The sequence below is a fragment of the Argiope bruennichi genome, chromosome 4 (assembly GCF_947563725.1).
Source record: "Argiope bruennichi chromosome 4, qqArgBrue1.1, whole genome shotgun sequence".
Classification (NCBI taxonomy): Eukaryota; Metazoa; Arthropoda; class Arachnida; order Araneae; family Araneidae; genus Argiope; species Argiope bruennichi.
The window spans coordinates 129,795,158-129,819,494 of record NC_079154.1 but is presented as its reverse complement, the minus strand read 5'-3'; the positions used below and the strand labels follow the sequence as shown (position 1 = coordinate 129,819,494).

Sequence of the window (24,337 nt, the reverse complement as noted above, 5' to 3'; positions counted from 1 at the left end):
ATATTTAATTCATAAGTAACACGCCCTGCTTAACCAACTGTTTTTAATCGGCTTCTTTTATATATTAGTCATTTATGATGCGAAAGACATAGATCCTGTTTAATATTTGCCACTTAACTGTATGTATATGTGTTCCTATGTTATGAATCAGTTATTAGACGGTTTAAATTTATTTGAAGACTAAATTTGATTTTGAAGTTCAAATTTACTAGGGAATGAGAACTTTGAACTTTAATGAAACTTCTCTGCTGGAGAGTATGGAAATATACACCCTTCAATAAATAATATACTTCAATAAATGCACCTTCAGGTGTCGTCTTCGTCATCTGATCGCAGCTCACAATTACGAGGGCTGTCCGAAAATAGCTCTAGTGTTGCTTTAAAATGGTACATTAATATAACTAAACTAAACTTTAAAAATCGTGGTTCAATAAAGCTAAAAAAAAAAAAAAAAAACTTGTAGAACTAATAATAATCGAACTTATAAGACGTTAATATAACTAAATTAATTTTTTAATCCTTTTTTTACTTAATTAGCTTGTTAATGTTAACATTTTTATTACATTTTTTAAAAAATAATTTTATTCACCAGTTATTATTCTACGTGAAGTTATTCGAAATTAATTGAAAGAAAGAGCAGAATATATTAGCAAAGAGAAACAAACATGAATCTTAAGATTTTCTTATCTGTAATAAATAATTCAAATAAAACACTGATATCAAGGCAATATTCGTTTTAATGAAACATAGGAAAACTACTTCAACCATTTCTTTTTTTATTTCAATTTAAAAACCTTAACTAATATAGCCTAGTCCACCAAGAAGACCGGTGGTCAAGTCTGTAATAAATAATTCAAATAAAACACTAGCATCATGGCAATATTCGTTTCAATGAAACATAGGAAAACTACTTCAGCATTTTTTTAAATTTCAATTTAAAAACGGTAATTAATATAGCTTAGTCCACCGAGAAGGCTGGTGGTCAAGCCGTAGCCATATCCACCTTTAGAAATTCCGTATCTAGCGTAAGGTAAAGGACCATCCTCAACTGGATGTGCATGGGCGTCCGAGGTGACTCGGGCGGATGCTGGATTCTGGTTGGCTGTTCCGGGCTCATTGGTCTTCACTTGGGCCCTAAACCCCGCATGGTCAGCGATGTAGTACACCTGTCGGTGGATTCCTCGGGCATCGGTGTATCCATAACTGCCACGGATTGTCTGCCCATCGCTCGTTTCTTGGCGGTGCTGCTTGTTGTGATGGTCTCCAACGCTGTAGCCGAACGCGTACTCCTGTTGGGCAGGATGAGTCTGAAATGAGTTATTATGATGAGATGGCGAGCAGTGTTAGGAAAGTTGATAAGAAAGCGCTTTAAAAAAGAAGTGAATCCTTGTGGACAAAAGAAAGTTAGCTGAATACGTTAAAAAAGTTTTTTAAGTTAACTGCCCCGTTTTAAAACAATACTAGGGTTATTTTGGGACGGACCTTGTAATTTTGAACCGCGGCCAGATGATGAGGGCGACACCTGAGCTGGCACCTCCTCTCCAAACATTCATACCAGCAGGGGGACGTTCCCTGACGGATTTAACATTGCATCGGACCCACTTACACGACGGTTCTTTGGAAGAATCGGGTCTCGAACCTGAAAACCCTCCGGTTCCAAATCGAAACCTTACCACCAGACCACTGCGGCCCAAAAGTTTTTAAACCATGTTCTATTAATGTAAAGTAATAGTAGTATCTATTAATGTGAGATAGTAATTCCACTGAGCAGAAATTTAAATTTTTTTTATAAGTAGTTATTATTTTTTTAAATTTTATTTCTGCTCTTTAATCTCTAATCTAAACTTCACCATAAAATATTATGGATTTCCGAAATGAATTGTTCAAAAAATCAGTTTTAGGTAGCGACACAAGTAGAGGAAAATTTAATTTAAGAAATATATCAAAATATAATTAGGTTCTGAAAATTTGAAAAAAAAAAAAAAAAACATTGTACAGCCACTAAGGGGAGACAAGAGTGTTGAATCTCAAAAATATTGAAGAATCGGTTAAGAAATTTCTTCTTTAAAAACACGAAATAAAATTAGTAAAAAAGTAGTATAAAAAATTATTAAAATGTTTGCTAAGGGTGGGAAAAAATACTTTATAGAATCGAAATGGCATTATTTGAAATTAGAAATCTCATAAAAATTTAGACGTTTAGGTAACCAAGATTGTCGGCACTTTTATTTTGCTAAGCAATGTCTTAAACCATTAAAAATATTTACAAATACTTTTTGAACATAGCTGCTAATATTTTTGAAAGCATTTAGAGGGGAAGAATAGTTTTCATTTCATTTTGCTGTAGCTTAGATGAAGCATCAAGTAAGAAATTGACATATAATTTTGAACTTTATCATTTTGAATAATATTTAACTAACAGAATATTTAAAAAATAAAAAGTTTAAAATTAATGTTTAAATAAATTATTTTAATTTTTCAAATATACTTCAAAGGTTTTAAATTTCTGTGTTTTCATTTCATAAGTAAATCTTTTTTTTAATTATTATCAATGCAAATCCAAATTTATTCCTTTGAAATTGTTTTAATTTATCATGATTAATTCGATGACAATAATCTAAAATTTCTCTCTAAAAATAATCTCAAATTTCAAAACAATCCGGTTTTTTTTTTTTTTTTACTGTAAAATATTTTATGAATTACTTTTTCAAAATAAATGGTTTTTGTGCAGGCTTTAATGCCCCAGAAATTTCTAAATGTCTAAAAAGAAAGATGAAGGGATTTATGATAGACTGCGTTTCTTCAATAAAAAAATTTAAAAAAAGGAAAATAATTCATCAATTGTGCTGGTCTGAGGATAAAAATTTCAGATGTTTTTGTCTGAACCTGTCTTTCTTCGGAACATTTCATTGTTTAGAATTAAACGTATCATCATTTTAAACTTTATACTCGCTGAATAGAATCAATATCATAAAAGTAACTTTGCTAGGAAAAAGTGAATCAGTTTTTCTTTTTTGCAAGAAATCCAGATTTTTTTCGGTAATAATTAAATAAATTACATTTATAAATTTCATGAATTCATTGAGTGATATCAAAGTATATTAATAATCAATATAAATTAATTAATTAGGAAATTAAAACAAAAATAGAGCAATTATAAAGCAAAATTTGTAGCATTTGCATTACTTTATCTTCGCTTTTGGATAATACATGGCAATAACTAATCAGGTATGCATCCCATGGTGCACTGCGATTGTTATTATAAGGAAATGAGATGATGTTCTGTTAAGGTGCGCGCATTGATGTTCTTTCGTGTTTGTGTTTGTTTTGTGTGAAATGTTATCATTAAAGAAATATTCCCGAAAAAATACTTTCTCTTGTTTCCACTGCACAGATCATAATGATCTTCATTCCACCACAAATTATTATTTAAAAAATGTAGTTACTATGAATAAAAGTATGCAAAATTATTTTATTGTAAAACCTCTAGCTGAAACATTCATTCCAAAAAGAACTAAGGGATATTTCAAATTGAATATAGAGTTTCAAAAAAAGAAAAGTTGACTTCTTTTTTTTCTTTCATAGCTCCATGTTCAATTTGAAATATCCCTTAGTTTTTAGGACGAGTGAATTTATGTGTTATTATAATGATTTCCATTAGTTCTGATAAAAATATAAAATAACGTTCAAGATATTTCAGTCACATTTAATTCCACGTATCACATTTATTCGATCTTGCATCCTACTTTAAGAAGTTAAAAAAAAAGTGATAATAAGGGGGAGATAATAAATTTGCAGGTTACTTTTCAGTAACGGATATGTGGATTTCGTTGATAAACAGCTCTACAAACGAGCAAAAGATTGACATCTAATGCAAAAAAGCACCCTGATGTAAAAGGCATTAAAAAAGAATAATTTTTTTTCAACAGTATTGGAATTTACACACTTCATTTGAAAAATTAAATGAAACTGATCTCATCTTCCGTGTTCTACAAATTCGACTTGCATGTTATTTACACTTAGAGAACAGTTAATGCTGTGATCTACTATAATGATGCATACTTACAGTGAAATGTGCAATTGCAATCCCTAAAAAGGCAACAAGAATACCAACCTGCAAAAGAAACGCACAAATACAGAATAAGAGCAAACGATTGATTGAGCTTCTACAGTTTTCAGTAATCCACCGGACACTGCATTTTAACCCTTTCTAGGGTCGTGGGAAGTATGCTTCCCACCAAATTTATCAATCTTTGTATGAAATTATGTAGGATGGCATAAGTTCTGACAATTTTTTTTAGTAAATCAGAAACTTAGATGCTTCAGTTCTTTATCTCAGACAAAATGATGTGTCTTGATTTGTTACTTAATTATTAATTAATCAAATTAATTAATTAATCAAATTAAATTTATCTAATAAGCTAAATGAATCCCTTTGCTTATTATAATTTCAAGCCTAAAAATATTTTAACTTAATATGACTAGAAAAAAATGGCCCTTTAAAGGGTTAATATGAGCGTATTTCAGGTCATGAATCACTATTAGCCGGCTGTTATTTCATATACAGCACTACATTTATCCCAAATGTGTTTCCCTTTTTATGAAATAAATGAATGATAATTATTTAAATTACCATTTAAATTATAATTTAATGATAATCATTTTAATAATAATTTAAATTATTATTTTAATACAGATTAAGGCAGTAAAATTATTTAACATAAAATGTCTCCAGCATATTTTAAAAGAATTACAATAATTCATTTAAAAAATATATGGACAGAAAATTTCTGGTTTTTGTTTTATAATACTAAAAACAATTTGATTTTTATATGACAAAGAACAAGAACATTAAGATATATTAAATCAAAAACACATTAAGTAAATAGATTTTAAATATTGTTATTGAAATTTACTTGAAATCAAATGATATGTAATAATAAATCAAATAATAATGATATGTAATAATAAATCAATAATTTCTTACTTTGCTAAACATGTTAAGAACTGGTTTGATGCGTCAAATGTCAAAATAATGTCGCATTTACAATTCGAACTTTCTTTTATACTTCCATTCAAATGGGTAAATACAAAACAATATTATTTTATCAAACATATCCTGCTACGCGTATTTGACTGCGGCATGTTAAGGCCTCATTTGAAATTCCACATGATGCTTAAGGATATTTCATTGATAAATCAAAGGAAGAGATGCTGAAGATAAAGATAATGATCGCGATGAATGCTCGATTGCTGGAACGTTGAGCAGGTAAGCAGAATCAAATTTCTCGAATACTTAATTGAAGGCCTAAACCCAGCTGATGAAAACTGAGATGGGTGCTGTGGAATGAAACGGTCTGTGATCTCTTCCGTTGCCACATCATTTATCCAAGGCATGCGAGTCTTCTGGACCGTCGTCGCATTGCGCCATGCCACTAACTGCAGAACCATTGTTATTTGTCCGTCTCGGTAGGAATTCTATCAAAGTATTTATGCAAAAGTCATGCTCAAAGGCATTTATGTGTATGTCTGAAAACGACAGTGTCAACTCAGTCCGTTTTAATCAGGATTACTATGAGCAACTATTACAAAGGAATCGACGACAAAATAATGAGTTCTAGAATCTATAATGAAGAAATTTTAAAGAAAATGTTGAATATCATTATCGATGAAAACGTAGCAGCCGAAAAAGAAGGTGAAAACTCAAATTGATTGAGCAAAAGCTGTTAACAGATTAAAAAAGCAAAAAAAGTTTAGTCAATGAATTCACTTTTAATAAATAAACTAAAATTTTTAAGTCGAAGTTAACAAGAATATGCAGAGGGAATCTATTACTCAAGAAACAGAATTGAGTCACATTTTCCCAAAATTCAACTCAAAAGAACATGAGATAGGACTTTATCTGACAATCCTTTTTGTGTCTATTGAAGTTTGTAAATTTACTTGAAACTAATTGGCCTTGATTGACTCATTGTTATCTGAGACAAACTAATTAGCTGCTAAAAAAAACGAAGAGGGTTTTAAAGATCCCATAAAAGAAAAAAACAAATATGCTTTTGAAATATATAGATTCAGAATTGATAAGTTTCCACATATATTTTCATAGTTATGTAGAAATCACATGGAACGTTTAGTTTAGATATATTAACGTCCCGATTTAAAGAAACACCAGGGCTATTTTGAGGCGGACCTCGTAAGTTTGAACCACGATCAGATGACGATTACGCTACCTAAGCTCGCCTCCCTCTCTCCAAACTTCCACATCACACCAGCGAGAGGACATTTGGCCCCGATGGATTTAACGTGCACCAGACCCGCTTACACGACGGTTCTTTCTTGAAATCAGGCCTTGAACTTGAAACTCTTCGGTTCCGAAGCCGAGACCTTACGACCAAGCCACCGTGGCCCAACGTGGAGGGACTTTGCTTTTGAATTGCAATCATATTTTGAAATATGGGTTTAAAAACTGGATACTTCTAGTTTAAAAAACCTGTAAGAATTTATCATTACATATAAGATAATGAAAAGAATGCCTCCCAGTGTTAGAGAACATTTTGTGGGCACTTGATCAAAGCTCAAAAATCCATTGGAGCTCACTAAAACACTAGATTGTTATAAAAATGTAAAGCTTGGCATGAAGAAAAATGCACTTCCCATTGTAAAGAAAGTGTTGAATTTATTCCAGAAAGAAACTTAAGCCTTTCAATTCTAGGGAATAAGATCAAAAATAAAGCTTTTGAGAGCTCTTAATTTACTAATTCCAGACAAGAAAGATTCTTCACTGATCTTAAGACCTTAAATCCTTAGTCTGCACATAGAAGTATTTTCGTTGATAATCTGAAGATTTCATGCGAAGAAAGTAAACTCAAGAGAGCAATATGTACAAAACGTAATTATTGAACTGATAGCTTGGTGCAATAATAATGGGCACACAGTCTTTCCTAAGTAGAGCAGGCATGTCCATTTTTGCAGGAAATGAAATTTTCCTTTGGATCCAAATGTTCACGCTTGCAGTGTCCCCATACTTGTAGTAACTGAAATACGTTTCCTGGAAAAGATTTTCGATCAAAAACTCCTTTTTCTTCCTCATGTTTTATATTTGAGGAAAAAATTGTGAAAAATCCTTAAACATTTTAAATATTATCTCCAAAACTTCTTGGGGAGCAGATCGATTCTCCTTCTCGATCCACTCGCTCTAGAGTTTTATGTTGGTTGCACCGCAAGTACCACTCTGCTGTACGACTTTGCTCATGTGCTACTTTTTACGGGCACAGTCCGTTCTGAAGCACCCTGAACCACACATTGATTACTCCAACCCGCCGGAAGGAACACGGAAAAACTTGAATTATCGGACCTCTTCAACAGCAACACTGGCGGGAACTGTGATTGACTACATTTGTTGTATTATTTTATTGGAGAATAATTGCAGTTTAATTTCAAAAATCATAAAACAACCAAAGAATAAAATTCCTCTAAATTTTTGAAAATGAATGTGACCCATTTATATGCACACTGTTCTTATAAATGGGTCACATTTAAAATGGGTAAATGTAAATGGGTTCTATATTGCTCATTGTATTCATTGTAAATGGGTTCTATATTGCTCATTGTATTCATTGTAAATGGGTTCTGTATTGCAAATGAGAGCAATGTTTTTCTTATTTAATTCATTAAAAATTTATTTATATTGAACAACCCAATTTCATGTTCCTCTTTAGTTTCTCAACCTTTGAAAAAAATATATGTCGATTTGTCTTTGTTTTTGGTGTTTTTGTTTGGTTTTCCAAACGTTGGATTGTTATACATGTTAGTACATGTATAACACATATGTTTAATACACAATTAACACATATGTTAATACATGTTAGGTAATATTTGCGGATTTATAGGAGGGTGAACAGAGCACTTGAACTCATTCTTAACGTCAGACATTACAATGTTAAAAGAAGACATATTGGTGCAGTTACATAATAAATTAGGACTGCAAAAAAAAGGGTAACAATTATATAAAAATAACGATGAGAATTTTGAATAAAAATAAAATAATAACGGCAAAAAAAAAGGTGAAGTGAACAAAATTACACTGGACTGGCAGAACATTAGCCAGAGATGTGAACCAATCAGAAAACGAATAAGAGTAATGGGCGTGACTAGCGAAATAAAAAGTTTTGAAGGTGATTAGTTTCTCATCTTCATCATTCGCTGCGTTTTTAGCGTAGGGGAGAAAGAATTGTTCAGAAAGAAATAGAGAATGTTTATGGAATGCAAAGAATTTTCGGAAGCTGTTCTATAAATTAATCATAAGTAATGTATCAACTGAGACCTGAGTGGATTTTCTGACTCAAAAGCTTCAGTCTACATTTCAGAAATACAAAAATTATGGATTTGAGGAAATAAAAATTCCAGAATTCCGACTCAATTCGGACCCAAATCTTTTCTGATATTTTGAACTATTAATTCCACAGGCACACTATCAGACAAAATATTTTCCCAAGTGCTGAAGAAATTTAAATCTTTCATGTATCTGGCGGAAACGAGAGTGTGGCGATTGATCGGTAGAATGAATGGTGGAAGTTTATGCAACTTTTTTAAAACTATGCAATGTTTGTGAAGATAGAATTTTGCAATTAATTTTTACTTTCTCGAAGTACGAAGTATAGAGAAAATGCTTTAGTTGTCAAAAAATTACGACTCGTGATTTTGGCGAATCTCCGAGGTTTAAAGCTCCTTGAGTTCGAAAAACATATTTTTAGAAAATGTCAGTTCGTCTGTCCGTGACAAAGGTAACTCGAAAACGCTTTGAGTTATACGAATGACATTTGATAAAGGATCTTTATACCAAATTTGGAGAGTTCTGTAAAATTTTGAATGAAATCTATTCAGAATTCTATCTGCTTGAATATAACTTAGTGTAATAACTACAAAACGAAAATCGCTAGATGAATAAAATTCAGTACGGAAATTTAACATTTATAATGTAAACATCTATCAAGTTTTGAGTTAAATACAACAAGGGTCTGAAAGTTTGTCGGTCTGTACCTTCAGAAGCACTAATATACGCCAAATTTGGCATGTGATTTTGTGACTATGAAATGGAATTCTGTGTCAAATTTTGATTTTAGGCGGTTATGAAAAAAACATCTAAAACACAAATTCTATTTTTTTAACCGCATTCCAGGGATTAATCGCTAGAAATATCGCTAAAGATTACATGATAAATTCAGAAATAAATGCTAAATTCACACCCAAAGTGAATATTTCGTAACTATTGTATGCTAATTCCGTACTTAGAGAGAAATACGTATTCTACCTTGCCCTAAGTCCACAATTTTATTTATTTGTATTTTTATTAATTTATTTATTTTTACGGGGGCGGGGAAAGAATAACATCTTTATTAGAGAAAATACGAGACAGTTTTGGGGAGACCAATTCCGCTGGTTTAAGCAGAATAGTTTCGAAATTTTGTGCATGTGTATCTTCTTGTACAGCGGCACCTATATTAATTATTTCAGAACTTTATTATCAATGTATCATTCAGCCAATAGATTAATGTAAGTAAACTTTTAAGAGAAGCGCCATCTAATAGTGTATTTAAAAATTATTCATTCCAAGGTTTCGTAATAGATAGAATAATAAAGATACCCTTGATGCAAGAAATAATAATAAAAAATTCTTTTAACAGTTTATAATAATTTTATTTCAAATTCATAAAATCCATAATTTTTTATATACTCTTGACCATTCTAATCAATTTTGTTTCAATATCCTTTATATATATGTGCTAAGGTCAATGTGAATGATCCGTTATTATTAATACTAATCGGTCATTATTAGTAATAACCAAACCTGTTAGCATTAATAATGACCGGTTAGTATTATTAATAAACGATTATTCACACTGACCGTAACACATGAATTGCTCGCTTGCTGTTCAACTGATTTGTTCTTGGTGCAACCGTCCTCAAAGTGAGAAAGATTCGAGTACTATTCCAAAATGGGATGAGCATTTAAATATGCGTTTGTATCATTTTAAAGTGAAACAATCTTAATGAAACTGGCAAAGAGTCTCCGATTTGGTTCAAATGACCGATGCATTATTCTACTCAAGTACTGCAAATTAAATTAATTAAATCAATAAAATTAAATTAAAAATCTAATTCATAAATATAATTTGTAATTTGATGCTTTGATGCAAGAGAAGGATATTCCTTTCATTACTCTTTCGGATATTTTAATCCTGTTGCCAGAAATTAAATATGAAAATTTTGTTAACTAGGAAAATACATCTCTTTTTCCTCAATGAAAAGCAGTTTCTTTAAACTGTTCTTTTGTTGATTTTCATTTATTTTCTTTTTGATTTGCAAAATTACAAATAATTCAATAAATGCTTTTTGCTTTGCTTCAATATATTTTGATGATCTATATATTATCTCATCAGAAGGACAGTAAACAATAGAAGGAAAACAGAAATAAAAGTAATAAAAGCTGCAAACCGTGATAGATTATTTTGATTGATTAGCCATGCTTCAGAGTAACGAAATTGTAGACGATCATTGGCGAAATCTTTCCAGATTGATGAAGCTGAAAACTATGTCTGATTTTTATTTTTTGAAATATCTCCCGAAATTAAGAAGAAGGGGAGTAATAATTACTGATTGCCGCTTTGAAGTCTACCGAGGGTTTTCTCAATATATTAATACACCGAGCAGCAGTGTGTTCTCGACTTCTTTTCAGAAACAAAGAGCGGAAGGGGATAGATAACTTTTGATGATATAACTTGAAGTTAGGAGTTTTAATAAGAAATGACACTTTTTGAAATTCGTCCAGTAGTTATGGCTAGGAAGTGTATCTCTTCTCAGAGAATTACAGTGAAGTTTTAATTTCTTGAAAAGTTTCCCACTCTAATTCATATTCTCCTGAAAATGGAGGTTTAGAAATTAATTAATGATTGAGAATTTATTTTTTGCGTGATGAAATATAAAGAAAAATGCAAAATTATTCTTTCTTTTACTATTAAAAGTAAATGAAATGTGATTATTCCTTTCATCGAAATGTGTGCTTTACACTAACTCTAAAATCCATGCCATGATTGCAAATGAGGATCTGGATAAAACATATGATACAAGATAAAATATACATATTTGTCAGTTAGACACTCTGCCTTTTCGAGAATGGAATTTGCTCAAAATTTGATATAAATCTACGGATTTAATATCTACCAAATTTAGAAACCTACGAAGACGCATATAGAAAGTTTCATCTGTTTTTATGTATTTTTGAGATATCTTTGTCACAGACAGACTGAAAAAACATAGTTCCGAAAATGTGTTTTGTCGAACTTAAAAAGATTCGCCAAAATTTTAATTCAAAATTCTTAAATCACTTTCTCTATTATTCAAATACGAGAAAGTAAAAAAGATTCCCTTCCATTTTATAAACGCTCTTAATTATGAAATTCTATAATACAGTCATGTTTTTCCTGGTGCAGTTTGTAAATACAAAAATCGAATTCAAAAAAAAAAAAAATTCATAAAAATTTTAAGATGCAAAGAGAATAATCATATATACATTGAATTTAAGAGTAATATATTACAGAACAGTTTATTAAAAGAACTGAATTTAATTCGAACGATTGAGCAATTTAGACATTCATTTTTTTTATTAACAAATGAATTCATGATATAAATTATGAAATCACTATTCAAGACAGGCTACGAAAATTGTCGTAATACTATATATTGTTGAATACTAAGCACTTCAAACCACTAACTGCTCACAATGGAAATTTTGAGAAAGAAAAATTGTGAAGACAATTGCTTTATTTTCAAAAGTGAAAACTCTCATCAGTAAGAATATATTTATTAACAATTTAAACTAATGTCTTCCATTTGAAGACATTAAATTAAATTTTAAAATACATGTTTTCCAGCTTATTTGCAAAATTATTGAAAATTCTTCAACTGTCTTCATCTTCTTAGAATCAGTCAAAGCGAACGCATATGGAAATTAGTCGTCATGGTTGAAAGACATCTCATTGATTTCATTAAAACATTACAAATGTCACAGTAGACACCTTGAATCTTTTCAATCGAGGAAATCCAAACGAAAAAGACTACATGCAACATCGTATGAATCTTCAAGAATTGAAGCCGTTATAAAATTGATATTTACTGCTTCATATGTCGCAAATATTCATATAGTAACATAAAAGGATAAAAAAAATTGAAGGAAACAATTTGCATATTCACGACTGAAGAATTCTTGAAAATATATTTCATTTATTTTAAATGAACATAGTGCCACCTTCCAGTTTAATATATCCAGCGTATGTCGACCACGTATGGCATCATAAAGGAAGATTCCATTCTCATAATATTATCGGTACATCAGCAGATTTAAACTAGATTCTTATCAGACGATAAGCAGATTTCCTCGCTTAATTAGCACAGATTTGGTTCCTGAAAAGAATTCTAGACTTGGTTACAAAAGGCATATTTTTTCAATTTGGAACTGGTTCTAACTTTGTAGTTTACAAAGATATCTTGAATTCACGAAATTATTTTTTCTGCTCAAAGAATTAATCCAGCATACGAAACAAGAATCAGAATTCATTTCAATTTCATCCTTTTTGTATGATATTATATTGACATTCTGATCATTTTGTTCAACCTTCCCCAGTTAAAATACTTCAGATACATTTAATTATCACCCCGTAATCAATATCGTAACATAGCAAGGATCAGATGACGTTCCTTGCCTTGACGAAGAGAAGATTCCTTTTTTCTTTCGTCACAAGTTTGAAAGATATTTGCTTTGAGGCTTATGCGCTGAATGTATGAGCCCTAAAAGTTGGTATCTGTGTTACAACCAACAGAGTAGGGTAATATTAGTTTATAAGCTTTGGCTTTCTTTTCTCTCTATCCAATGACGTTTTTCGACTTGATGAAAAGCGTATTACTCCATTTTATGGTCAAAGAGACGAAGCACGTTTATGTTCAGGCTTGCTAGCTGAATTGGTAAGTCTCAGAAGTTGGTATCAAGTTTACAACCAACAGAGCAAGGCAAAAGAATTTGATTAGCATTGGCTTTCGTCCCTCCCGATCCAATGACATTCTTCATCTTGATGGAAGTCCCATTCTACATCATTGTCACTGCCTTGAACACATTTGTCTGAAGGCTTGATCGCTGAAAGTTTGCGTTTCAAAAGTTGATATTTCTGTTACAACCAACAGGTCAATGTTATTAGCACTGATTTTCTATCTCTTGTTTATAAATGTTCAGAGAAGGTCGGTAGGAAAGGTACTATCGCATCAGAATCGGCACTTGCAGTAGAAGGATTCCATTATCTTCCGACAATCAACATCATTTTCAACCGACCAGTCAGGAAATCGACGGATGTTCTTTTGTCTTTTGGGAAACGTAGCTGTCCATTCCCTTCTCAGTACTAAATCAGACTGGCTTGTTCTAACATTTTAAACAAGCATTTCTGCTCTAACACATATGTTGGGGAAGATCTTCAGTATGGGTTATTTCTAGTACTATTGTTTTTGAATATGGGAGATATAATTGTTTTATGATGAAGTTGAACTATTATCTTCGGGGCAAGTAAAATATTCGGAGGAGGAGGAGGATACTATTTCAAATGGTAATGGTTCAAGTTGTAAGTCTGAAGGTGCCTTATACAAAGTGATTAGTTCGTAATACCAGGGTTGAATGGGTGGTTGAGGAACTGGAAAATAGTACAGATCTTCCCCTACGTAAATGTTAGAGCAGAAATCGTCAGCCCTGGTGCAGCAGATGTACCTGCGGAAAAACTTTCTCAGTCTTTTAAAAAACAGCCTTCGATTCATTTTAAAAATATCAAGAGTTTTTTTCAACTAAGAAACGCAAAAGATCACTCACTAAAATACGTCTTTGAAATAATGATACGCTATTCTTTTTTTTTCTTCTTATAACTGTGGTCACTTGTTGGATAAAACAATGCTCGGCTCGGACATTTGTTGCAAAAAACAATGACAAAAAACAAATGTGTGTTACTATTTAAATTAAAACAAAATTGCAACAATGTTAAAGATAATAATTTTCATTCTCATTATTATATTCAAAGCAACAATCGTAATTAAGCATCACAGCAACATTTCTTTAAGTGAAAAAATATTCCATTTAAGAATTTCTTAAAATTTCTATTAATGATTTTAATTATTAAACTTGTAGTAATAATAATAAATTCAATATAAAATAAAAAAAAACCAAATCCAAAATAAATTCATCTTTTCTTTGATTAGTTTGTATTATAGATTGCTAGCAAGTTTACTCTGAGATTTTATTACTGAATAATCTGGTGAGTGGGGATGCACTCGTGTGTGTGTGTGTGTGTGTGTGTGTGTGTGTGTGTGTGTGTGTGTGTGTGTGTGTGTGTGTGTGTGTGTGTGTGTGTGTGTGTGTGTGTGTGTGTGTGTGTGTGTGTGTGTGTGTGTGTGTGTGTGTGTGTGTGTTTACTTTTTTGTAGAAGTTAAGGCTTTCATTCTATCATTTAAATGATGAGCAGTATTAGAAGCCGCTTGTTATCGATGCTATAACCATCACTTCGATTCACTGTGCATCCCCTAGCTAGAAAACGAATATACTGTCACAGCACAATGTAAAACACTCTCATAGGATAAAATGCACAGGCATGATATTGTGTCTATTGTGACAGGAATTGATTCCATTGTGACACGAATTGATTCTATTGTGATACGGATTGATTCAATTGTGACACGAATTGGTTCTATTGTGACACGAATTGATTCCATTGTGACACGAATTGATTCTATTGTGATACGGATTGATTCAATTGTGACACGAATTGGTTCTATTGTGACACGAATTGATTCAATTGTTGTGATAAAGAATTGAATGTGTTCTGATCCAATTCTTTATCACAATTGAAAGTATTTGTATTATTTGATTTATGTACTTGTAGCAAATACTTTCTAGCAGATATATAATTTATTTAACACTCAATTTAATTGAAACTTTATCAATTTGAATTTTTCTTCCTGCATTTAATATGTTTAAGATTTCGTTACGCAACCATATAAACGTTCTATACATATTTTTTTTACTTTTATTTTGTAAGTTTATTAAATTATAAATGGCATCGTTAGTAGTTTGTGGAGTGTATAGAATAAACCGCAGCTATGTCATAATCAATTGTTTACATTTTATTCAGAATAATTAATGTGTTTTATATTGATTATTTACAAGCAAACATACATATCGTATTTATAATCCGTTAATAATAAAGCTCAAAGCTAAGGTCTTAGGAGAAATATTCCACAATTTTTCCTTTAACAGCTAATTGTTTGTGAAAATTCAGGTTATTGTGAATTCCAAAAATACTTGCACAACGAGTTAAATGCTTCATTATAAGATATAAACTGTTACAAAATCGTCCCTAATTCTTTCTGTTTTACCACAGATTGGGTAAATTGAAAAGTCTGGCAATGAGACTTTTATGTCAATACCTTCCGGTGAAGACCTTGACATAACATAACGAACAAGTAAACTTGGAATAATGTATCATTTTCGTAAAAGAAATTTAGTCACGCTGGCTTGGGTGCAGCATTCTAAATCAGTCAGGCGTTACCACCTATTCGAAGATCTATAATCCTGATATAAAAAGGTGTCGGAAATGTGTATGATTACAGTGACAGTTACCTGCGAAATCAATTATGTTGTCTCAGGTAAGGTATTTTCTCTGTCTTTTCACTTTCACGTCTCACTCACTCTGTGGATGGATATATTAGGCAAACGATTTCTGTTATCTTGTATCGATCGGACGCTATTTATTAGTTTAATAATTAGGATTAAGATGCAAATGCAGATATCAGGATTTATCACAAATTATTTTTTAATGCTTGTTCTCTTGAGAAAAATCTTATTTTTTTTTATTATTTTACTGATCATTTGATAGATTTTGACATATTTGTGTTCGCTTCAACAGTTTTATTGATAAGATTACTTACTTCTCTAATTCATATAGATCAGATAAGATGTTTACTATCACGTTTCAACGAAAATTTACACATTGCCAAAAGGAAAAGTTAGCTATATGTTTGTCTACGTGTTTGAAAGATTTTCTGCTTTTGTGTTCAAAGATGCGCATGAAATGTCAGCGGAGTAGAATGTGTTAAATATATTAATTTTCCCTCCTCAACTTTACCTTCATTTCAAAAAGAAAATATCTTAATATAAAGGAAACATTAAAGGAGATACTTTATTTTCCATTCCATTTCAGAATTCATTTTTTAAAAATTTATTCATGAATGAGAAAATTTTGTGATGCCTTTCAAAGAAAGCGAAAGTCATGCTGTTCTGAAAACTTTTAATTATTGCCGCATATCTGAAAAGTTATTGGCAGAAATAGCATAAAATTTAGATCAGAAAGGTTTTAGCTAGTTCAATTGACCCTAAAATTGAGTTTTTACTTTAAAAATTTTATATATAGAAATCGATTAGAAAAAAATATGAATAAATATTTTTATACATTTAAGAATTCGCAATTCGTGTCTTTTTTAATGGGTATTTCAATACAGATAAGAATTATCGACAATGATTTATTATACTTTCAAATATATTGAAAAAAAGGTAAAATTTTAACATTAGCACCTGAACTGTCTACTCAAAGTTAGAAAATGTTATTAGAATTTTTACTATTTTGATCTGAAGAATTAAAATATGAATTCATAATTGTTTGTTACTATTTTAAAAAATTAAGTTTGTGTAAATTCATACGGAAACAACCTCTTATATGTAAAAGTGTTTTTCATACACCTATACAGATCATTTTTCTACAGCGACAAGGGTTTTTATCGTGCAGTAATTAGTTTCAGAATCATGAATAGAATCCAGATACTTTTCTTTTTGTCGGTCTCTATATGAAATACCTAATGAATGTAAAAGCTTTCAGTTCAACTGCATGTGTTTCTCTTTAAGAGGAAAAACAGCCGCGAATTTATCAAGTTTTCTGGTACTGCTTTAATATAATTTATTATTATTTATTTTTATAATAATAATATAATTTAATTTAATTAATAATTTATATAATTTAATATTAATAGTAATATAATTATTAATATAATAATAATAATTAATATAGTTTATTATTATTTATTTAATTATTTTTCTCCTGGAAACAATTTGGAAGCTATTTTTTGATCTCCGAATTTTGAAACTTGGTGAATTAAAAAATAAATTGCAAACTTAGCTGGAATATCTTCTCCGAGTTTACAAGCCACATCAGCTCTGTAATTTTCGTGAACTAGCATATTCGTATATGCACATATGAAAATAATATTTTGAATAGTAGACAACTTCTATGTATCTGTCGCCGGTCGGTAAAAAAGGCCCTTTTTGTAAATAATTGGAAACGAATTGGTAGTGAATAAGAGTATGAGTTCTACGACAAAATATGTAAATTTGGTGTTTATTTTATATAGATTTTTGTGCTCTACAGCATTTAAATCAGTTTTTAAAATAAATCTGTTACTCCAGAAAAAATTAAATGAAGCGCCAACTCAACTAAAAATTATAACTCACTTCGCTGGAAAGAAATAACTTGGATAATTATACTGTACCTTAACTGAAAAAATTAAAACATTAGAACCTTAGGTACAATTTTTTTTTTTTTTTTTTACTTTGGACCTCTAATTATTATCTCAAGTCCAAATTGCTAAGATGTAATATTCTGATACTCCCGAGAATATGGAAGGCATACAGCAAAATGTCGGTGACTTTTGAAACATAATTTATAACGACGTCTTTCGGGAGAGGGGGGAGATCTTGCTTTAATTCCGAAGAAAAATGCTCAAACTATTGCACTAATAAAAGTAAATTTAAAGACTTTTTAAATAACACGATAAGTTTTCCTTTATCGGGAGTTGTGAGAAGTTGATTGACACCCTTTAAGATTCTTTTCATTTTTTTTTTTTTCTGCAAGGGGAAAAAATGAATTATTTTTTTCATTTTCAGAGTCTCTTTCGTCCATCTGATGTGCTCAGCCTTTAATCCATTCTTGAGCAGATCATTTGTCTCCCTTTGAATAACAGAATTTTTCGAGATCTTATCTATATCATTTCAGATCTTTTTCAAATGAATTAATACTGTTTGAATAAAACAGAATATTTTAACTTGGTGACGTGCACATTAGCGGCTTCCGTAACTTTAATGTTCAAAAGTGTGTTTCTCTCATTTCCTTTCCCTATTCCTTCTCGGGCATGTTTTCAAAAAATGTGACTGAAACCTAAATGTACCAAAAATAGGTGTGATTGTCGCAAAAACATTTGCTATGTAATTTAAAGTGTCATCAATCTTTAGATTGCACTAATATAGGTTCCATATAGGTCATACGCGCTATACACACCGACATATCATTTTTGGCGAGGCGGTACCACAAAGTGCCCAACAAGTCTTGAAGATTTTAGTGTAAATCATATTTTTATTGAATATCCTACTTTTAATCCACATTGTGTTTGTTTGTTTTTTTAAACATCGACATTAACTTTGCAGGACTAGGTGAGTGAGAGATACCACCCGAATATTTAAAAAAGAATTTTAAGTCTTTTAACTTTTATATTTGCCTTTAGTTTTGTTATCATTAGTTTTATCTTTTTGATCATTCGTTTCATACCATTCATCCAGCATTCATTCACAAATCATTATTTTGCCTTTCGTACTGAAATTTTAAAGTTTTGGTCTATCAGTATTGTTTTATTATACTCTGCACGTTTTTATTTCTATCTGTTTTTATATTTTAATAAATCTATTAAAACAACCATCTACTACTATATTTTAATTATACTATTTTTAAATTTACCATCTACTACTATCTACTGCTTTTATGTTTTACCATTTGCTTGGCACAGCATGGCCAAATATTGCTCTTCCGCCAATAAACATCACATAACAACATGTTCTCTACATTGAGTAATTCAATATAATTAATAACTCTACTCTACGAGGAAACATTTTTCTTTAAAAAAGAAAACCTGTTTTGTGGGAACATAACTATATCTTAATTTGTGTGATTAATAATTTTATCTTAATAATTTCTTTTTACTAGGTTTGCATCTTTGCTTTTGTTTTGAACCTTGTCATCGCTCAGCATCAACTGGTAAGTGCAGATTTTCAAAGAATGTATTACACAGTTTTTTTTCTTCGCATATAAGTCCCTAGGCCCTATTCTATTCATAAATTTTAATTTCCCTCACTTTACAAAAAAAAATCCGCAATTCTAATTACCAATTTATACAAAGAATTATCCATAAATGTAAATACCTGGATGTATTAATTGAGTAGTGAATTAAGCACTATTTTAAAGGATTTCTTTTTCATGATTGTATAGCTTACTATACAAAATTGTACCATTTATATTTTGTTACACAATAGACTATTTACAAGCAAGTAATAAATTTTGGGAAGATACCATTAAAAGTTTTCTTCTATTGTGTATTGTATAAACAGTCGCATATTAGAAACTAGAATTTGAAATGATAATATCCTTTGAGGTACTCGTAAATTTGACTTTTTTTTCAAAGAATAAAATTTTACTGAAACTCTCATTCCTTATTTTTTACTCAGTTATTGCTTTCTACGAAAAGTTCCCATGTCATTTCTTCGTGTACTCTCTTTAACGATCCACTCTCTACGCTGGTCAAAGTAAAATTTCAAGAAAACATACTCAGTATAGGGTTGGTTAGCATAATATTTCACTTAGTAATATAAGAAGTAAAAATAAATAGCATAGAAATAAGAAAAATTAATATCTCCAAGTTCTTATACATTTTTGGAAGCTATAAAAAAATACCGCATTTATTTTTGAGCAAAGACATATTTCTCAAATTTTTTTTTCATTAAAGTGATTTGTAAAAAAGAATTCTTTATCTCGGATCCTGAAAGCATTAAATGTAGATATCATTTTCGTGTGATTTTAAGAATCAGTTAGTTCTTGATTTTAAGATTCAGTTATGTCTTGATCCAGCATTTTGCGGAATAGCAAAATACTGGTTACTGTCTTGATCCAGCATTTTGTGAAATAGCAAAATGCTGGATCAAGACATCATTTCTTAAATGTATGAATTTTCAGAGGAGTAGATCAAAGAAACTGCATACAAGACTGACGAAGACCGATATGATATAAAAACAAGCAATATTAACGAGCCATTCACACAGTACATTTTTTAGGTTTTTGTTGTTGTTGTTGTTGCTGTTGCTCTTTTAATTTCAAAGTAGGATTTTATAGCAAAAATTTGCTATCAAAATATCTCTATTACTAAAAAAAATATATTAAAATTTTCTACTTTTATCTATTTATTACTAAACAACTAAATATCTAAAAAAAACATTTTAAAATATATTTTATGTTTTCAATTTACTGCTACGTAGATTGCACTCCAAAGAAGGGAAATTAGTTTCTATATTTTCAGTTCACAAGTCAGTTCCATATTTAAATTAAAAGAATCAAAAAAAAATTTATAAGATTACAAATATATTATGTTTTATTAACTGCCTTTATGATGCTTTTACTAAGCAGTCAAAATACGTCAACTAATTTTTAAAATATTCCATATTCTATTTCATATTTAATCAAGATTTAGTTTTAGTGTCATTCAATGAAGCATTTGATTAAATGAAATCTACGAAGAATTTCGAACAAAAATGTCAAAATCCTCGACACATTATTGCTGTTACTTAATGCGGGCCGGTGAACTCTAATTTAACCGGAAGGATGCAACCACATAAAAAGTAAAAAGGCTTTATACCAAAAATGGAACAATACTTTTTTCAAAATTACTTGACTCATAGGACCCTTAATCTTTATTCAATAACCGAATAAAGGAGTAATAAGTCTTCTGTATTTAATATAAATAAACTTACAAATTATATATTCCATGTTCTGGCTCTCATCTGATCTCAAAATGCATTGCTTTTTTTTAAATTTCTCATACTGATACTCTGCTTAGACATTTCTAAAATGAAAATCATTAAATTACTCCAGGTGCACCATGTTCCAGTTGAGCACCACGCTCCCCAACCTTATGCGTTTGGTTACAGCGTGAAGGACCACCACGGCGAGCAACACCGAGAAGAAGCCGGAGATGGGCACGGGGTCAAGGGAAGCTACGGTTTCACAGATGACCGAGGAGTCCACCGACAGGTCAACTACGTTGCCGACCACGGAGGATTCAGGGCCCAGGTCAAGACCAACGAACCAGGCACCGCCAATCAGAATCCGGCAGCTGTACACATGATATCTGATGCCCCTTACGCCCATGGACATGATCACCATGGTGTGGTTCCAGTCGTCGATGCTGTGATCGTTCCCGCCCACCATGGTCACCATGAACACGGGTATGCTGGTGTTCACCATGGTCACCATGGACACGGGTATGCTGGTGTTCACCATGGTCACCATGGATACGGGTATGCTGCTCCGTATGCCGGTTATGGGTATGCTGGTGTCCCTTATGGAGGAGGATATGGTTATGGCCTGGCTAATGGTCTATTAGGAGGATTGGGATATTACAGATATGGCTATTAAATGGTTAGGCATAAAAGATGTAAAATGGATTTGAACTGACCTATTGTTGTTTGTTTTTATAATGTTGTAATAAAAATATCTTATATTGGCACTGTTGTTCTTTCTACTCAAACGAATTATATTTCACTAAATTCTTCATTGAGCATTGATAATTAAGTATAATGAATTGTGCATGATCACTCCATTTAGTTTTCTGTATGCTCTTTATAAACCAAAGGATATAAATCAAATGCCTTTTTACACTTTACAAAAAAAAAAAGAACGATTATTAAGCAAAATTAGAAGAAATAAATTTGGTTAAATTATTCTAATATACCTTTGCTGAATTTCATTTTCCTGTGTATGATGTATTCCTTCGTGCGACATAGGATTCAATTAAATTGCATCTGGCATTTTTAAAATTTGAGTACAAGTATGTTCAAACATAATTTTTCGGGGATTTTTGTTTAGCAATTACAACTTATCAAGGAATGTTAACATTTTCTCTTATTTTAAAAACGTGCTAATGCAACAAGAAAGCAAGAAAAACTCAAGGAAATTAATATATCAAATTAAAAGTCTTTTTAACGAATACCATGAAGAAAAGACGTAATTATGCTACTTAATAAAAGAAAACGGAAATAAGAGTATCCATAGATACTTTGTGAACATATCTGAAGTGTTTCGAGGGAAGCGGAGAGAAGGTGTTCTATACTGTTGATAGACATGGAATTTCGATGCAGTGGTCGCCATTTAATCGAATATTTTGCAGTCATCACACAATATTTTGTGCAGTTGTGACCAAAATCAATTTCCTTGGAAAAATTCTGTATGTTTGACAAATTGAACTCGCAGCCCGTTTGTTTTTGAAAAGTATTTTTAATTCCGAAATCAATTTTCTTTATTGAATTGTTATCAAATTTGAGAGAGATGTAGATACAAGCAGAACAAACAGTTTTATTTTGAACAGTTCTACAGATGCCTCCACATTGACTCACGCAGGTGGTTTGTGACACCACTTACAAAATCTGTACAGGCCAATACCGACAAGGATGGCGAGGATTAAGCAGAAGATTCCTACCAAGACTTTGGTTGCTGGGGAGAGAACTAGAAAAAAAAAATAACATTATATAGTACAGGGCGATTCATGAAGAAGTGCATAATTTCCATGCTATAAAACAGTAACCGTTAAAGACACAAACCACCTTAGCGAATCATAAGGTAGATGTTATCTTAAAGTTTGTGTATCGCCTTGGCGGAAGTCACATAGACTGTAGCATGTTTGTCATGCGACTAGTTCAGTCGAAATTCTGAAATGGAGAAGGTTTTTTGTTTTCTTCAATTTAGCAAAATGGATTCTGCAAGTGCTATGTAATGGCATTTCCATGGCAAAAGAAGTTCCAATTACAAAACATCTCCATCAATGGCATGAAATTTTTTAACTACGGGCTGTTCGTGCAAAGGTATAAGTCCTGAACGACTGACTGTGTCGCAAGAGGTCATCATTCAACGAATCCCGGAAAAATCAACGCAGAGGGTGAGTTATGAAACGTAGATTTCGCAGCCCACTGTCTAGAGAATTTTGAAAAAGAAGCTGAAAATGATTTCATACGAAGTGCAGATGTTGCAAAATCTGAATGACTTTGGGGAAAAAAAAAAAATGAACTTTGTGCCGATATGCAACTTTGTTTTGAAAATGATGATTTTGCCGATCACTTAGTTTTCATTGATGAAGCAACATTTCATGTAAGTGGGAGGATACACAAGCTCAATGTTCACTTTAGGGGAAAAGAGAATCACAAATTCACAGTGCAACACATGCGAAATTCCCCTAAGATAAATTTGTTCTGTGCAATATCCTGTGCAAAGTGTACGGCCCCTTGTAAGGGGTCACACATGGAACATTTACGACTGTCTCAAACAAAACTAAAAATAACCCATACAGTTCCGTTACAGGTGACATATAATACCTTATATTGTTCTTGATTTATAGTGCATTGAAACTATATACTTCTTTATGAATCACTCTGTACTTTAGATTAAATAAGAAAGAGCCAGATAATATATAAATATAAAGAAACTAGAATAACAAAAATGCTTATATCGAAGGTATTCTATTTCATCGTATTCTATTTCAGTTTCTAGAGCATAAGTTTGCATATCATAATTCACAATAATTTCAGAATAAAAACGTTTGTATTGTCAACAACAAATAGAGTAATCACTATCAGATATAATGCCAGATAAGCAGAATCAAAATATCAAAGTTCAGGTCACAGTGGATAACAAGTTTGTGTTGAAACAAATTTTAATATCTTCATAATAGTGCGTTTTGGGTATATTTATTTTATATGCTATCCACATTCGAGGACCAGCTCTTCTACCATCATGTGTATATCTAAAATAAGAACATATTTACAAGCATTGCACCGATTTCGGCAATTTTTAATTCTTAGGAAATTAATGCCCCGTAACCATATGAATTTCATATCACAATAATAATACCCTTCTATAAACATTCTCCATTTCCAAGAGATATTTCAAAATCATTATTTTATTGCATATTTGCTATGAGAGAAAATCTTCAGACAGTTCACCAGTCACAATGACTCAATAAAATATCTATAGTTCAGATTTTGCCAATTTTTATTTCGTATGAAAGCTAACGACTCTAGTTAACGTCATTGAGATACGTCATCAAGGATCTTCTGTCCGTACACTTCGAAAATTATAGATAATATTGTTACGAACCTATAATATTGCTACCCGGCACG

At 31.2% G+C, this 24,337-nt stretch overlaps 2 protein-coding genes across 2 annotated transcripts; one reads left to right on the top strand and one right to left on the bottom strand.

The window, feature by feature from the left end:
* Positions 1-935: 935 nt before the first annotated feature.
* On the bottom strand, positions 936-13,120 carry LOC129966451 (cuticle protein 16.8-like). The gene is made up of 2 exons (XM_056080875.1): positions 13,055-13,120; positions 936-1,307 (listed from the first exon to the last, which is right to left on the bottom strand). Exons 1-2 carry the CDS (start codon positions 13,118-13,120, stop codon positions 936-938), a joined length of 438 nt encoding a protein of 145 aa, XP_055936850.1.
* An 8,029-nt stretch (positions 13,121-21,149) lies between these two features.
* On the top strand, positions 21,150-21,589 carry LOC129966450 (cuticle protein 16.8-like; the record flags this gene model as incomplete). The annotated part of the gene is made up of 1 exon (XM_056080874.1): positions 21,150-21,589. A coding segment is annotated over one exon (435 nt), but the record flags the coding sequence as incomplete, so codon positions are not given.
* Positions 21,590-24,337: the final 2,748 nt, after the last annotated feature.